Below are 18,466 nucleotides of genomic sequence, written 5' to 3'. Positions count from 1 at the left end.
CCCACTGTGTAATTTGCTAAGTTTTTGCTCACAATAATGTTAGTTAAAGATGTAATACTTTTGGCACAAGTGTTAATAAAAAAAAAAAAAAACACCTATTTCTCAAATTTGATCCACATATTCTTACAATTGTTTATCTATAGTAAAAGAATGAATTCTAAACAATTAAACATTCAATACAGGAAGTAGTCATTCAAAAGAATGACAATTAGTTATTCTCACCATCAAGTTTTCAAGAGGGTTTTTGAAGTTTCATGGAAGCAGCCATTCTAAAATGAGCACCACTGCCCCTAGTGGAACGATAATGCATAACAGGGCAGAAAACTTGGATATGAAGTACAACAGGTTTTTAAGGAAAGTTTGGATCATGCTAATGAGATAGGGGTCTCAGAAATGCCTGTATCAAATAGGATACTGAGGGTCATATAGGGTTGAAGAATGCAAAATCAAAATTTCCTCAAAGCAGGATATATATGGCTTTATATAAATCATTTAGACGGGATATGTCTATAACCTGAGCAGACATGGTTTCTCTTCTATTTGTACATATTTAACCTTTGTGCTATCTTAGATGACCCCACCCTTACATTTACGTGTACCATGAAAAAGGGGTATAAAGGTGGAAAGATTTCATGTAATCCATGGACACCAGTGAAGATCACAAATCATTGAAGAAAAAAGGTTCAGAGCACTGTCTAGTGGGTCTAGATGACCCAACTCCTAACGTTAAAGTACCTAGGATAGCACAAGGGTTAAATGCACCTAAACGGTTCTTGTTTCTGCTCATTTGCTATAAAATCCCCACATCTCTTTAGCCACACCTGCCTGTTCCAGCCCTGCGTTCCCAGAGCAGCATTGAAGCCGTCTGTGCGTTTGTTTGAAAAGCAGAACAAATGTACACATCAGGGCCAATCTGTTTAGGTCTGTCACATTTTCACATCAAAACTGCAAAAGATTTAATTGAAAAACACCATTGGGATAAACAAATGGTGCTTAAACCACGCTGCTGGTTCCCCCAAATGTAATCGTGTTTTTAGTTTAGGAAAACAGCTGGGCTGATAGTGTGTAGATATTTTACATTGGGGCAAAAAAAATAATAATTTGTTATTCATGGCTTCTGAAGGTTGTGCCACCTAAAAAGAAGCGATCTGTCATGTTTATTTTATTACATTTTATTAAAAATTTTATTAAATTTTTATTTTCTGCATCATTGTACAAATACATTCTTTAGAAAAATCATACAATGTGATTTTGTGGATTATTTTTTTCATGTTGTGTTTCACAATTAAAGTGTACCTCGTATCCTTGAAGTCTACGTTTACTTAAGAGAAAAGCTTTTTTACAAACTACCCAAAATGAAAATAAAAAATCGAGTTTTGTTAGAATTTCTAAATTGTATCAAAAATTCTGTTATAGTGATAAAGGCTGTGGTGCAGCCCTGTGACCCTGAAAGGGAACAAACAGATTAGAAGATGAATGTTCCCTAATAATAGAACTATGTCAAGTAAGATTTACAGAAACTACTTAAAAGAAAAAAGACAAACAGGTAAGGGACATTTTTTGTGTTTTCAGTGCTTAAAACACACATGAGCCATTAACTGTCAGTTGTCCAGATCATATTTTTATTGGAAATCTGTCGTCAAGACCACCAGAAGCTGACAGAAAAGCTGACTTGCAGGGATCGGACATAGTGCCAGTGTTTGACAGGGATGAACAGCACGTCTCCTGGCTCCAGAACACATTCCAGATACGGAGCTTTGGAAAACTCCGGAAAAAGCTCAGCATTGGGATTCTCCACCTCCACCTGCGGAGGAAAAGGTCAGACAGTGCAGGTTTGAATTTGTACTTTCTGCAACCGTCACACTCACCTGACTGGTATTGTGAAGAAGCTGCGACTGATGCGGGTAGAGCTTGTCCGTGTCTTCAGGGGAAAACAGACGGATGTACTTGCTTCCAACCACCTGGGATTCATACCAAGAGAAACCTGTGTGGTCAAACCCATGGGGGTCCTCAGAAAGGTGATGGCCTCACCTGAGCCAGGAAGTTCTGCTGGGGATCCTGGTGTAGCGGAGACACAGTGCCTGCAGGTCCAAACCATGCATTTATGGTGATGTCATCCTCATCTCCTTCACCCAGACAGCAGTAATCTGGGATGCGAATGTCTTCCTTCAACTCTGGTATCTAAACACATATAATATGACACTGTGATGAAAAAGTGCACTTTGTTGTTGCTACTTCAATGTAAATAATGCCTGACAGTCTTGTCATTTCAAAACGAAAAAAAACGCACCTGATCAAAAAGTTGGTGCTGAGCAAGATAACCCCGACTTTTACCGCCATCCTGGGAGATCTGCAAATCAAGTCCGGAAAAGTTGTCAGAAATCCCACAATGCCCCATGTCTGTTCACCAACGTCTAGTTCAGGGAAGCACTCACTTCATTCAAAATGTACCTGTCGATAAACTCATTGACAGTAAGGAGAGTTTGCGACCAGTTTTCGTCGGTATATCTAGACCCCACCTCGACAGGAACGGTCCGGAAACCGGCCACAGACCTCAGGTACTCTATGCTTTCAGGAGGGAGAGAGTCAGTCAGAATGATTACATTTGAACGGATTTCTATTGAAAAACTGTTTTTTATATCTAGTTTTATCCAAATATTACAAACTATTGTGACACATTTAATAGATATTTGCTTAATAGAACTTATAGACACAATGAACTTCATTGAATCACATTTAATAGATATTTACAACAAAGGACAAGATGCAATTGTTGAAATCGTTTCAGCTACTTGCGTGAATTAATCTCCAATTCTCACGTATATTACTTATATACCGGTACTTATAATATTTACTTATACACATGAAACGCCCTCAATGCAACGGCTAAACAGGATCATTTTACTCTCAGATTTCCCTTCTCTTTTCCAGATTAACTCAGCAAAATTCAAAGAAAATCCTCAGAAATAAAAAAAGGAAAAGGTCCACCTCAACCACATTTTCCAGGAAAAAAGTAAAAAGCAGAAATAGTCCTACACCCAAACTACGGCGTGACCTGTTGTGAGGTGTGCTCTTTAGAAACAAGGAAACATCAGAGGTAGAGGATGAGAAAAAAGCAAGACTGAAAAAGATGTGTGGAGAAACTGCACAGGTTCATCTTTTCTTATTCCTGACTGGAGTAAATCCTATTTTGCAAATATTTCTAAAGTTACCAAATCCATCTAAATGTATCCTTTTTTATAGCCAACATTACTGTAAAATGAGCTCCCACTTTTTAAGGACTGTTCCATTTTCAATGCAGTTGAGCTTGTTAGCTGTTTTCCCAGAAATCTATCATCTCTTTTGAAAGATGACAGGTCTGTCAACCAATCAGAGGTCAGGAGAGATGGGAGGAACAGCAAAAGGTCTACATAACACCCAGAATCCTTTACTCTGTTGTTTCTGCAGAACAGAACTCTAATATTTGTCCCACTTCTCACTTCTGAAGTGTCACAGGACACTTCAGGGGAATCCCACCCCATGCTTTTATTTTATAGCTGCCATTGCTACTTTCCTTCAATTTCAGTGTTTGTCCCTGAAATAATACAGGAATTTTTTGAATCTATTGTTTTAAACCAGACCTAATCGGTTTACTAGCTTGTAGTTGAGCACATTTGTACTTTTTTGGGGGGAATATTTCCATCCTTGGGGTTTCATAAGGTTTTTTCCTATGGAGTTTGTTTGTTTTTTAATGCTTTTTATTACCTACAAGTTTCTTTCTGGGATTTTGTCATGCTGGTTGACAGAATCGAACCACAAGAAGTAGTTAGAAAGCTGCTTTGAATAAATCAGGTCGACATCCTTGCAAAAATGATGTCAAGTTTATTTTTAAAAAAATTAATAAAGCTTGCAGAATGATTGGAGGGCGTTGTTTTAAAAGATGAAAATGTGTTCTTGAAAATTAAAACATAAAATACAGGGGAAAAAACGTTTTTGTTTAAACAGCATCACTATGTCAACTTTTATTTATGGTTTCTTAAACCTGTAAATGTTTGTACACAGCATGAAGGACTCTCATGCTCCTCTGCGTGTTTCAGTCATCTCAGCAGCATCAGAGAACTCTAAACATTAGAAAGACTGTGTTGTTTCAAAAACAAGACATTTTTGACTTGTTAGTTTTACAAACTATCAAAATAAAAAAAAAAAATGGGAAACACAAGTCAAATATGATTTTTTCCCCCTGTTGACAGCCATAGTTTAGTGTTTCCTGAGAATAAAACAAACCTCCAGGGGTGGTTGTTGAGAGCGGGCCAGTGGTCAATGATTCCTTCTAAAATCACCGGTTTGAGGGGAAGCAGGTAGTTTGTGCTGAAGCTTTCCAGGGAAGGACACTTGATCCTGGGCACTGCCTTCTCTTCTCTGATTGAAGGACTGCGGGGGCCCTCAGTCTTTAATTTCTGTTCGTGACAGAACAAAAAGACGTGCATGTCAATGAAATGTGGTTTGGACTGTGTAAAAGGTTATTTTCTCCCTCTTAACATAAAAAAAAAAACAAGCTTAAAAAAAAAACAAGCAGCAGGAGGAAGAAATAACCAAAAATCCTTGAACTTTGTGCAGCTCTTCGCAGCAACCTTGAATGTTTCAGCTAGTTTTGAAAGAGCATTTATCAAGTGTGAATTTAAAAAACTCAGCCATGTCGGGTCTGAGAAAGGCAAGTGCAAAAGGAATAGAAAAAAATGTTTTATGCATCAATTTTTTCATGAAATGCCACCAGAAATGAAAAGGATTAGCATGTGCGAAAAATAAAAACCAGCGATGGAGCAAAATGACAAAAACATTTAGTAATTTTGTGTCGAAAATCATAACAAACCTTAGCAACAACTTCTACACTTTTCTCCTCGTCTTTACTGGTTTCGCTTATTTCATTTTGCAGAATTCGAACAAGAACCTGGAGTATGTCATCCATGATGGCCGCACCCATCAGTAAACCCATGTCACAAGTCCTGACGGCCTCCAGGATCTCCTGTTGTGATGGATTTTCTCGGCACAGTGCGGCCACTTTGAAGAGGCAGCCATACGAGTAAACCCGTCTCCATTCCTTGTCCACGTGGCGCCACGTCCCTGTGTTCAATCTTTCCCATGAAATGTCTAGAATGATCTGGGCGTTGAGCCCCTGGCTGGCGCACGTCGCGTTACCGTACAACTGCTTCCGACAGCGCCTCAGTACTTCCACCACGCTTGGGTCTACTTTGTCGCTGAACTGCAGAGGGAACTGTTCCTCATCAGCCGGCAGAGTGGAGAGGATTTTTGACCCAAGAGACGACATCGATCAGAAGAGTGTCTTTCTGTTCTGAACACAGGTAAAAGAACACAAGAAAATGTTAAATATACATTCACAATGGTTCAGAGGCTGGAATGGGATCACTTATGGGCAATCAGTGCAAAAAATCTGCCTCCTATCAGCACATCCTCACAGAGGATGCTTGTTTATTTCATCTTCAACAGCCTGCAAACTGGCAAACAAAGCACACAGGTGAGGCTACAGTGAGCCAGAACCGTGCATGAGACTCAGGCAGAATGACAAGATTGCAGCAGGCTCTCTGGAATGCTGCCTCTGCATGACTCCATCAGTTCCTGCAAAGGTGCCAACAGGCAAACTCTGAGCACCTGATTCCTTTCTACACAGACACAAACATGGCTGTGGAAATAGTACTGACTTGACTAAGCTGAAAAAAAAATGGTTTTATGGAATACTTTGACCCCGAGGTTCTCTCAGATTGTAGAAAATCCCACAAAATAGATTTTAACACGTGATCTTTTTTATTTTAGCATATATAATGTATATAATTGCTCCTTTCAATAGAATGTTGTAACTATGGTTTATACCATTTCTAGATTCAATCTTAAAAGGTACCCACGTTACAAAACAAAGCATTGTTGCTTTAAGGTAATTTAATTAGTCTGCAAAAACACAGAACACCTTTTGAGTTCCATACTCCCAGGATATTTAAAATTAAATTACACCGTTACCGTAAATTATTCAAAATGAAAACACGTATTGACGTACTGCTGAATTGGAAATAAATACAATAAATTTTACCTTCCACATCCAGATTTTAAACTGTTTATCAGATCTTTTATTTTATCATTATTACTTTTAATTTAAAAAAGAGGTTTGACAGCTAACGAAGGTGCAAAACAAAAATCCGCTGCCGGTGGGCAGACAAAACCCCACCGGAGGGAAACTCAGCGGCGGGAAACATTCGTTCCATCTAGGGTTCAAAGATGTCAAAAAACACTGCGAAATCCCTGAAAACCTTTTTAAATATTTACAAAAGTACATGATGTAACACTTGAAAAAATATGATAACATTACATTTTGTACCCTTTCATTTTTAAGAAGCTCCTTAATGTGTATTCACCCTACACACCAATTATGTTGTAAAATCATAGTGGCATTGCATTTTTTATGCTCAAATCTTAGTACACCTGTAGAGAATATGAATATGCACACTCTAAACATTTTTTAAATTGTCATTTGCATGGTATTGCATGTGTGCAGTAATATTCCCCTTAGCAAAACATACTATTTAAGTTTACTACAAGTATTCTTGGGCCTGGTGAATGCTGAAATTGAGACACTATAATTGACATTTATTTTTTATTTACTACCTTTAGCATATATTGTAAACTTTAAATGTAACAATTTAGTCTTAAAAAGTATTCAGTCAGTATACTTCCTACTCTACACTTACATGGTCTGCAACAGTCCACAACCTGTGGCTCTGGAGCCACATGCAACTCTTTTGTCCCTTCATCATGACTTTTTGGTTTTGAAGAAAAATGCACAGTAGGGTGTTTGTTTAGGTACATTTATTTTCGTTAGGTTTTTATTTATGTTTCGATTTTTAACATGTCAGATAACTGAGCAAGATGATATGGATGCATATAAAGCACATATTACTATCTTTGGCTGTACAAAGTGTCTGGTTGATGTTCAGAGGCAAAGCTCCTGGTTGCAGTAGCCTTTGGATCTAAAAAAAAATACCAGTATTCTGCACCAATCTTGTCATGCTTATTTTGGATAGTAAGGAAATGGAAAAAGGATGACAGTGCACCGAAGTCATTTGATGGTAAATGTCACGTTTGACTTGGCATTCTTGCAACTTTAGCCCTGTCTTATTTGACATAGGATGCATTTTATTTTGAAAGGAACTTTTTGTTTAACTTTCAAAAGTAAAAAGATTTAAAATTGTTATAAATAGAAAAATATATCATTTTTATTGCTATATATTTATTAAACAGCTGTACTGCAAATATTGAAAACATTTTAAAGCTGTGCAGCCGTTATGCCGTTTTATGAATGAGTGGCCTGATTGTCACAAAAATATAATTTATTCTTAATAGTGAAGTGGAATTTTGCAACTCTTGCATGTTTTTAGGTGTTAAGATGTAGACCCAAGTTACACTTTTCACTTTAGATGTTGCAGACCTCTGATCTATAATATGCTTGATATACTTACATTCATGCATACTTAACAAAAAATACTTCAAGTGTACTACTTTTTGCTTTTTTCTTTTCTTTTTGCAACTAAGGAGATCATTTCATCTCCGATCTCCTTCTTTTCAAATGATCAGGCAGGATCATTCAGCACCAAACAAATGAGAGATCTGTTGACAGTGCAGCTTCGCTTACGCTGATGTCGACACGTCAGTGTGTGTGATCACAATGTAGCATTGAAGCAAATCCTGTCACAACAAATGACAAGACAACGGCTGCACAAACATTTGTTTTCTTCTCCTCAGTTCTGCTCATGATGGTTTATGTAAATACACCCCCCCCCCCACCACCCCCTCCCCAAGGGCTACTGATACTTATCTGCACATGTGGGTCTAAGACAATAATCGGGTTTGTCTTTTTGATGTCATTTTGACACCTTCAGCTCTTTCATATTCAGCTGCCGTTTCTCAGGAAGGTAGTCTGAGCAAACATGACAGCAAACCTTCAGTCTAGAATCTATAAACTCTCCACACTATTACCAAATGTCAAACACTCTGTGAAACTCAAATAATCTCTATGTAAACCGCAGAGCTGTTCTTGTATGCAAAGCAGCTGGAAACGATGAAAAGGTATGCTGCCTTTTCAAGAATCACAGGAGATTTCGAAATGTGCACTTCGATTTATTTTCACTGTGCAGACTTTTTTATTTTTTGGGGGGATGGGGGGGGGTGGCTGATGTTGTTTGCTTGTTTTGATGAGAGTAACAAATTATTTTCTCAGCCACGATAATTGATGGTCAGATTTTGTTGTTACTCTCATAATACTGACATGAATTACGCTTTTACACTTATTGTTCAGTGAAGCCAACAAGGAACGAAATTAAAGACCCACTGCAATGAAAATAGTGTTTTTAGGGTTTTTAATGTGCTTTTTTGGCCTTTTTCTGATTATGGAGGACATAAATTAAGACAATTAAGCCTAAAATAATATTTCTGATTAATTCTTTATTCATATCGTTGTCAATAAGAAAAAAATAATTTTTGAAAAAGATTACATTTGTTAGGTCTACTTAGGAAATGCAATGAGCAGGCCACAAGCTCCCTGCTCTGCTTCATTCTGATGCATCCACTTGTGGATGACTAGATCCATATATGTTTTGTTTTCCTCGTCTGGGCAGGAATCTGACTGCAGACTGTATTACTGAACAGCTCCAATAATTGCTCACCATTTTTGTTGCATTGGTAATGTTAGGTTGGGGGTTTAAGGGACTGTATGCTAGCGGGAGAGCATGTAAACAGATGGATGTCTGGAAGTTAGGGTGGGGTCACTCCTTGCCAACTCAGAGATGAATTTCTAATCTCCTACTGCTGTAGAAACTATGTCCTAGAAAACGACACAGTTTTTTTTTTATTTTGCCTGATAACAGCATAATCATAACTAAAAGATCACTGAGGACGCTTTTAATAAAGCTAAAAGATGATCGCATTAGGATTTTAAAGAAAAATCTTTTGATAAAAAAGTAGAAAAATTCTGTGTCAGTGCAGAATAAAGATAAAAGATTTACAAAATGAATAAAACAGTGACAATTATTGAGAAATAGAGACACCAACATCAGCTGATCAAACATTCTGACTTCAGTGTTGTAGGGGAATCTGGGGAAGAGGAACCTGACTGTGTGACATGAATGCAGCCTGCGTGCCTCTCTGCTTGTGTGAGTGTTGGTCCCAGCAGGAGAGAGCGATGTATTATTCACACATGTCCAACTCTGTGGTTGTAAGACAGTGTGGGGCTGCACTGAAGGTCACAGACCTGCCTGTTGCCGCTTCTCCCCTGTGCTGTCAGGACAGACTTTCATGCACAGAGGTCAGCAACCTTTCTTTTGTCCACGAGGAAAAAGGGCGGGATCGCTGGTTGTTTTTTTTTCTGCAACTTGTTCACAGGTGATGTTCAAAGAATTTTTCAGACAAGAATCTGAAAAAGAATCTTTTCTTCCTATTATTTTCAAAAGATTGCATTTCATGATACAACACCAAAAATACAGGTCCTGTCATAAAAGTTTCACATTATTAATGTGCAAAAAATGAAAATAAATCTTCAAATCATAAGAAATTTGTTGGCATTCTTTAAGTTATATTGTATATATAGTGTATTGCTTTTCAGACAGTAAAATAAGTTTATCCATTTTATTTTTACATGTTATAAATACAAAAAAATGCTTTATTGATTTAATATGACAATTTGTTTGATTATATAGCTTTAGAGTAAAATAAAAATGGGAAAGGATTTTTTCAGCCTTTATTTGACAAAAGACATGTCAATAAATATAGCCTATTTTATTTGAGTTTGAATTTGTTTTCAACACTTCAATCACAGTTTGGTTTTATTAAAAGTTCTCAGATTTGTTTAAAATAAATGAAAAACATAAAACTGCTTTTCTTATTTTCTTAATGGTTTATATGTGGTACAAATGTATTTCGCCCTCCACCCACACTGAGGTATTAAATAAAAGCCAAAGTTTTGTTTGTGAACTGTAAGGTCAGCAACTTTTTTTCTCTTTAATTGTAAAACTCCATTTACCCCCAACTGAGACAAGATTCTCCATTTCATTTGGACTGTGAATTTGGGTAGAATTGCATCAAAAAGGAGATGGTTTGATTTATACCGCATGCTTTTTTCAGGAAAAATTCTGCTTTGTTTTTGAAATGTTACATCTAAAAATCTCTAACCAGGCTAAGAAACCATGCTGTGAACTGTTCATCTCCAAATGTTCTGCTGAAATAACCTTTTTCATGAGATTTAATATCAGCTCACAAATAGTCTTTTACGTTTTTCTGCACAAACTCCTACTATCCAGTATAGGTGTGTGCATCTGCTTCATCGTAGCAGTGTGGGTATCCGTGTATCTGTGGCATCATAGGGCCAAAGAAGGGTAAACCCTGAACAGATTGGCAGTCAATGGCGCGGCAGACAGAAATCCAAACACTCCCTGATTCTCTTCCAATTGGGAATTTAGTCACCAACCAATAAAACTTTTTTTCAGAGGAAGCTGGAGAGTCCCAAAAAAATAATATGAACCATGGAGCCTTTTTGCAATGAGGTGATGGTGCTAATCGCAACACCACATTGCAGCTGACTTAGCAACTTAATGTAATATTTCTATATAATTATGTAGACTCAAGTACAACAGGCTTTCCTCTGTGCAGGAAGAGATTTTAAAGTCTCAAATCTTTGTAAATGGTATAATTTCTCAGTGAATCAATATATAAACTTTTACCATCCATCCATTCAGACTGAGGAAATAATCAACACTAAAAATTGAGGTGAGATTTAAATCAGGAGGTGACATAATATGATATAAAAGGTGAAAATGATTTATTTTTAGATGTCTCTCCAGCAGGATTGTTGTTTACGCTGGAACAGGCAGAGTTCATTCAAAGCCTCCGCAGATGGTGATCTCTCCTAATTTTTCTTTTGGAGCCTCTGAAGAAAACAACTGTTTGGCTTTTGTGATCATGATTCTTTTTGAACCTGTGTTCGTCGCAGTAACAGAAACTGCTGTTTTCCAGCAGTCACACAGAGCAGCAGGTCTGCACATACCAAGGCTGTCGGCAGCGTGCTCCCAGGGGCCTGCAAGGGTGGGAGCACCGGGACACCACAGGAGGGATGTAATCACCAGCATTACGCTCCAGGTGCTGCTAAAAGAAAAGATGGATAGGAGCCTCGGGTGGCGTTGCCATGGATCAGAATCCAATTAAACACTGTTTAGTTTGACACAAAATGCCAGTCGTAGTCTGTTGACTCATGAAATTAATGTATTGTCGAAGCACAATGAAAGTGTTGCCACAGAGAGTCAGCATGACCTGAAGCGGGAGGCATTTGAACCGCTGTGACTTGGATCATGTAAATTTCATTAGGCAATTGAAGTGTCAGAAAGACAGCACAATATCACATGTGTAATTACCCAATGATCTTTGTTGTTGTTGTTGTTGCTGGTTGAGCTTTAGAGGTCATCTTTTGCTCAACCTCACACACAAACATGCTTAATGACAGTGCCTCTAAATTCAACATCGCATTTATCTTCAGGGCAATTTATGCATTCATAAAAGCTAACAGCAGCTAAGGGTTGCTAACTCCCCTGGAAACTCGGTAATGGATATTTGGAAATGCCCTAGAGAGCTAACAAATGAGAGGTGTAAAGTTAAATGTCCTGTGAAATCATCAGGAGATCGGAAACAAGCTGCTTTTACAGCCTCGGGGAGGTTTCAACAGACAATTATCTCACGCACAGCAAGCCCCGAGCTCGGTGTGACTACAGGTCAGCGGCGCGGGCCTGCTCGCTTACAGATGTTTCTGGTGAGTCAGAAGCGGGGATGATGGAGCTGTCATTCGGGTCACTGCAAAGACACGAGCCTGCCAGCACGGCGCGCCTCGGAGTGGTGTTAGCTTAGGCACGCTCGCTGCAAGCAGGTGCTCAGTTTCAGGGGACCTAATGCGGGACACAGGGGCGCAGACGGTCCGTCAAAACCACTTTGGATCAAATCAATGCAGCCAGGTGTGCCCCTGAATTTGGGCTCAGGTGACACCTGCTACTTCCCTTTAATTAGAGCGCAAACAGCTGTTTCAGGATAGACAGAGAAGAGGGGGATCCCTAGGTATTCTGTGGTCTCACTCAGCGCTTAATACTGATCATTATTTCTGCAAGATTAGAAGAATATTGATACAGCAACCAATAGCAGGCGGCAGGGAAATAAATCGTGCCATTTTATGTTGGAAATGAAATAGTAATGGCACAATGAATAATCCCTCGCTCCTCATTTTCATACATTTTTGAGAGCAGTATGGCATTTCTGGCAGAGAAAGATTAACTTCTGATAAATATGAGTCACTTGCTAAGAAGGTGAGGATAAAAGTGGAGGCAGTCTTCACCTCTTTATTCAAAGACTGTGAAGAATCTTCAGTAGGCTGCAAGCTCTGAGGGTAGTTTAGGTAGCTTTGATCTTTCTTGGAAGCAGTAATAAGCATGTAGCAGATGAAGAGAGAGTATCATCTTGAAATATGATTTTCCCTTTGGTTTTTTATCAGGGCCAAGAAGAGGTGGGTGGTCAGCTCCAGGGGTTCTGAGGGAAAATCTTAGCTCCATATAAAGGTGCAAGTGTAAGCTCAGGCATACAAGCAGAGCAGCTGAACAAAATGAAATGACTCCAAATGTCCTGAGAGGCCCTGCAGCTGGAAAACTTCTGTTGCAAATGGATATCACAGTGGAGCAGGGTTTGTGGCAGGTGCCTAACAAAAGGTCATGCATTGAACTCAACACTATTATACAGATGGAGGCAATAATTTTACTCCTTTGTCAATGAAAAACCCACAAAATTAACTTTAAACTGACAGAAGAAAACATTTACTGAATTGTTGCTCAGAATAATACATAAAGACACGATACAAGTCTGGAAAAAGGACTTTGTGGCAGTCTTGGTACAGAGGTAGAGTGGTCAACCTCAATTGCAGGTTCGCTTGCATGTGTCGAAGCGCCTATGTGCAAAACACTGAACACCACGTTACTCCTGGTGGTTATAGGTTGTTGCCAGTGTGAGGCATCTCAGAGATTCTTAAAATTCATTCAGGTCTAAATTTACCCTTCATACTAAGAAATAAAAGAACACTAACTTCCTGTTTGTCGGTGCGTGTGAATTGATGCCCTTGTGCAGGATGAAAAAGCAGATGCACTATGACTGGGCACCCCGAAGACCCACTCCTATGATAATGATGTTTTTGGTTTTGTTAACTTGTTCTTGTGGCATTTTCTGATAATGGAGGACACATATAAACTTAAAATTACATTTATGGATTTTTCTTTGTCCAAATCTTTATGAATCAGGAGCAGGCAAAAAAATAAAACGCCTGTAACATATCATTGTGACATAGAAGTTTCAACGGCAAGCCTCAAGCTCCCTGACCTGCTCCATTCGGATGCATCCACTTGCAGACAAATAGATCCATGTACATCTTAATTTTCCTTTTCCAAGCTGATATCTGGCTCAAAAAACTGTATGGCTGTATAGCTCCAATATTGCTTGCCATTTTTGTTGCACAAGTAACGCTAGGTTGGGGGTTTGAGGGTCTGTAAGCTGGCTGCAGAGAGTGTAAAAAAAGGGATGATGGGAAATTGGGGAAGGCTGACGCTGCGCCAACGGTATAGCTCACAACTTGGAATGAACTGCTGCCCTGCAGAAACTATATTCTAAAAGAAGTCACAGGTTTTTATTTTTATTTTGGGCTAAAATGGCCTGATCATAATTAAAGGACAACAGGGAATGCTTTTACAGTAGATCAATTAGAGAGTTCTAAGGAGGATGTGAATGTCAAACATAAATGTGAAAAGAGACTTGAAATATTACAAGCCACAAATTTTCTGAGAGAACGCAGAAACTTTTGGTAACATCAGGTTTACGTATCGATGAAGCATGCCAAGAATGTCGGACTGTTCCTATTGTGAAACATGGAGGGGGCTTAATCATGGTCTGGAGCTGCTTTTCTGCATCTGGTTGCCTCAAATCTTTGAAGGTATTTCTTATGTTAGTTTCCAGTTAGTTCAATCCAGTAAGCCAATTTTTTTTTTTTTATTGTTAATACACCGACAGTTCTATCCTGTATTGAGTTTAAATCTTTCTTTTAACCAACAAACCCCTTGATGACATCTCTCCAGCCTCGTACTGCAGCTGCTCAGCGTCCAACGTGAGAGGTTCAATTACCAGCAGAGAGCAGTGTTGTGGCAGCAAAGGGGCCTCCCCACCACTTTGCTTTGTAATTTAGTATGCAGAGCGGAAACAGAGGTGGCTGTCATGCTTTCTTTTCTGACAGACTCCATAGACCTTTCATCAGGTCAGATTTATGAATGACATCCTTACAGAGCGAGGCTGCAAAGCAGAGATTAGGACTTCAAAACACAGTCAAGACACAGGTATTTGTATTGTCACTGTGTGCTGACAATTACACCTCTTCCGTGTCGTTTCTGCACACAAGTGTGGCTTATTCAAGTCCAATAAAGGTACATTAAACCTCAAACTAAATTACAGTTTTATATTTGGTCTACTCTTTTGTCATAATAAAGGTTAGATGTGTGAAACAAAATGAAACAGAAGTAACTTTATCCTTAAGTGGTGCCTCAGCGCACAGAAAAGGTGCTTTATTCTTCTTACATAACACATGCCCCCACAGGTGTCAGAGGACCAAAAAGACTTATAAAAATGGAGATAAACACATTCGAAGACCACACAACAGAGCACTCACCTGATTCAAGGATGCCTTCTGGTTGTTTGTGAACAAATAAAAGCTGTGGGCGTCTGACCTTGGCACACATTACCAGCTCCAAACTGGGTCAGCAGTCACCTTTACTTGAGAAGAAGAGTCTATTCTTCATTTGTGCACAAGCCAAATGTTGCTTCGGATGAATGCGTCCGCAGAGTTCTGTGCCGGTGTGCGGAACGGTAAATGTTCTTGTTTGCAGTGGAGAAAAGGAGATGGTTAATTTTCGTGGCACCTGTGCCCCTCCACTGTTTTATATTTTATTTCCCCTCACAAACTAGAATCATTGTACGAGAAGAAGGAGATGAGGTTTTTTCACGGTAAATTTGGAGGCATTTTGTTTTTCTGTTTAGACGTTGGATGCAAAGCTGCCAGTGCGGGAAGATCTGACAGACTCGAGGTGCTGAGTGATGATTTCCATCCTGTGAAGAACAATGACTCATCACTTTCTTATGAATTTTTTTTTTAAGTCTTTACTGAAAGTCCTGCTACAATCATCTTTTGATCTATTTTCAAAGCATTCCCAGTGGTCTTTTTTATAATTATGCCAAAAAAACCCAAAATAACCTGGGTTGTCTTTTTGGACATAGTTTCTGCAGAGCGGCAGGAGTTCATCAGAATTTGTCTCTGAGTTGTGGGCTGGTGTGGAGTAAGTCGGCCTTAGTTTTTCATCATCCCCTTTACACTCTTCCTCACTAGCTTACAGCCCCTCACACCACCAATACAACATCACCGGTGTAATTAAAGTGTTGAGCTATCCAGCCCTACAGTTTTGAGCCAGATGCCAGCTCGGACAAGGAAAAGGAAGATGCGGAATTAGGGAGCGTGTGGCCCACCGACTGCCCCATCTATATCACAGCTGCAAGCTTTTTCCAACTGTATTTTTCTTCTGCTTCTGATTCACAACAATATTCAGAAATGCAATTTTAAACTACATTTTCTTGATATATTTCCACCATCTTGAGAAAAAATACCAAAAATACATGTAAAAACACCTAAAACACCTTAAAAGCACAAATATACAATATTACTTTTCTAAAAAAGGTGCATGCTATTTCTAATAGAACCAATATTTAAAAACAAATCATCATGGCTTTTCTCGTATGACCTGTCTTTTGTGTTCACATTTTGACACTTTAACCCTTGAAATAAAATGTACTTTGTTCGAATGTCCAGGGCTTTTGTCCTTTCAAAATCACTAAAATACTTCCCATCATTTTCATCTGACATTTGTGTGCTTTCTAGACGCCACCCTTTGTAATTTGCAAAATGCACGGAAAAAATGATGCCATGTCTTTTCCAGAATCTTGGTCTTTTATGGCAATCCAATTACAAAAAACTTGATTTCGTATTACAAGTTTATTCTGGTTCTTTTACATCTCATCTAAAGCAAACTACTATCCATCCTCATGTCCTTGTAGCAACAGAAGAAAATAACATTACTGGTAACCTTGGAAACTGCTGTCTTGTTTGAAATTTATGTGGCATCATCCTTTTTGTTTTTACGTCTCTTTTTTGACGAAACAACGTCTGAAAGGACAACTTGGTGCACGCTTCTGTCTCACCAGATTTGCAGCGGCATAGAAAGTGTGAAACTAAGTGTTAAAAATCAGCAGAATGGCATGGCATGGCATGCAATCACTTTACAACTTTCTTAAAGGAAGGAAATCAATGAAATGTCTAAAGCTGCACTGAGGACACGCTGTTGATCTGGCTGAAGGAATGCTGTCCTCCCAAAGCTTCTTATATTTCCTTTGAAATCAAAAAGCCCAGAAACTCACAGGCTTTCTCCGTTTGCTCAGAGAGGATCCGCCTCAAGGGAGATTTGTCCCGCTTTCCCATGGGCCTCGCAGTCTGCTCTGTTGGCCCTTGATTGCTTTGACATTTCCACTTTAAAAGTTAAAGAAAAAATATTTACATATTTTAACACGTCTCTAACAGAAACGTATATTTTCTGATGATTCGTCACATAATTTACAGCATAAAAAGTAGATTTTGAGGATGTAGCTCTAAAAGTTTCTTTGATTGTGTCTGGTCACAGACAGAATCTCCAGTTTTTACATTTTCTGCAACTGAAATGAGATGCTGAGATGAATTGCATGTAGGACGGGAGAGATTTGGCAGTTTACTCTCTGCAGGGAAACTTGGCAAGCTGAATGTTTTAGTTTAGAGAGACTGGAAGCTCAAACTCAAGTCTTTCCCTTGATGTTTTCTTCTAATCTTGACGAAATTGCAAGAACTAAAATATTGCTTGACCAGGCATCAGTGTGACGGAGACTAACTTTCAAACTCAAGCTTTTTCTGTAGATCTGGAACAACTTTCGGACCTTATTTGCTTCAAACATGCCAACAATTAGAAGATAAAAACCAATTAATGAAATACTAATAATAATTCACAACAGAACAAATGCTCACCAAATCAGAAATCTGCGCACGGATACAAGCCACAATTATACTTTAACAATGCTGTGGGGTCAAATCACGATCATCTTGAGGTGAATGAAAAATAAATAATACATTTGAAATGAATAAATAAATAAACCGAAAAATTAAAAACAGCTTTAAACTTTAAACAGCACGTCGTAAACTTAAAAGAAATTAAAGCCGCAAGCGGCGTTGTATGGCCCGCAGACGCAACCCGCCTTCCACGCCCAACTCTACGCACCACCGTCCTCACCGCCCACGTTGATAAAGGCTAGTATAAATTGCTCAATATGCTAATTATGCTAACTATGCTAGCTATGCTAATGTGGCTAAAAGTGCTAGCATTGCGATCAGCATCATTAACTGACTCAGAAAAATACATTTTTAAAAATGCTAATTATGCTAATTATGCTAGCTATGGAAATGTGGCTAAAAGTGCTAGTATTGCGATCAGCATCATCAATTGACTCAGAAAAATACATTACCTAAAATGCTAATCATGCTAACTATGCTAGCTATGCTAATGTGGCTAAAAGTGCTAGCATAGCGATCAGCATCATCAACTGACTCAGAAAAACACATTCCTCCACTGGTGAGAGCTATAAGCCATAAGTTGATAAAAAACCCACTTTTTCCAAAATGGCGGCTTTTCTGTTGATTTTATCTCCATAGCAACCATTTTATGTTTTGGTCCCCTTGAGAAGACGAACAGATTGACGTCAGTTTCGGACAAATCGGTAAAAGTAAACTTTTTGTCGTCCCTAGCAACAGTGGTTTTATGCTAACCACGCCCACATTCCTTATATGTCCATATCCAGTGTTTTTCAATGTATGCAGTTTCAGGCATTATTGCATGCATTCAAATTTCACAGTGGTCCATTGAAAAACATAGGAGTTATAACAGTGCGCCACTTTGCTAGCTCGCCACGCGCACGCCGTTTAAAATCTACAACTTCTAATTCCAACATTTTTTCCACAGTAGCGTGCCATTGATACCCAAAAAGTTTCGAGACGATCGCTGAAAATTCCAACGACAAGTTTACGTTTGAATTTGGTGGTAAAGGTGTTTTTTATAGAAAATTCAAGATGGCCGCCTTTTCCCGAGGTCAAAGGTCGACGAAACTCCAGAGGTGATTGTAGACTTACGCTAGGGACATGCGCGTCAAATTTCGTGAAAATCGCTCGAAAAAAAGTTCATTTTTCCATATTGTGTAAAATCGCGAAAAACTCAAAATGGTAGATTTTGGCACAAAATGGCCG

General features: G+C 38.8%; 1 protein-coding gene across 1 annotated transcript; it reads right to left on the bottom strand.

Moving 5' to 3' along the window:
- Positions 1-1,599: 1,599 nt before the first annotated feature.
- kdm8 (lysine (K)-specific demethylase 8) lies at positions 1,600-6,223 on the bottom strand. Its single transcript, XM_011478009.4, has 8 exons — positions 6,080-6,223; positions 4,850-5,329; positions 4,264-4,436; positions 2,436-2,568; positions 2,291-2,350; positions 2,032-2,181; positions 1,869-1,961; positions 1,600-1,804 (listed from the first exon to the last, which is right to left on the bottom strand). The coding sequence occupies exons 2-8, from the start codon at positions 5,303-5,305 to the stop codon at positions 1,640-1,642; spliced, it is 1,230 nt and encodes a 409-aa protein (XP_011476311.2). The 5' UTR covers positions 5,306-5,329; positions 6,080-6,223; the 3' UTR covers positions 1,600-1,639.
- Between the last annotated feature and the right edge of the window lie 12,243 nt (positions 6,224-18,466).

The sequence above is a fragment of the Oryzias latipes genome, chromosome 8 (genome assembly GCF_053564925.1).
Source record: "Oryzias latipes strain Hd-rR chromosome 8, Olatipes_Hd-rR_3.1".
NCBI classification, from domain to species: domain Eukaryota; kingdom Metazoa; phylum Chordata; class Actinopteri; order Beloniformes; family Adrianichthyidae; genus Oryzias; species Oryzias latipes.
The sequence above is the reverse complement of the archived record's forward strand: the minus strand, read 5'-3'. Positions and strand labels throughout refer to the sequence as shown.

Coding starts and splice junctions, on each gene's coding strand:
- kdm8 (XM_011478009.4), bottom strand. CDS start 5,305: ATGTCGTCTCTTGGGTCAAAAATCCTCTCCACTCTGCCGGCTGATGAG. Junction 4,437..4,849: donor GTGTAGAAGTTGTTGCTAAG/GTTTGTTATGAT, acceptor TGTCACGAACAG/AAATTAAAGACTGAGGGCCC. Junction 2,182..2,290: donor AGCACCAACTTTTTGATCAG/GTGCGTTTTTTT, acceptor ATATGTGTTTAG/ATACCAGAGTTGAAGGAAGA.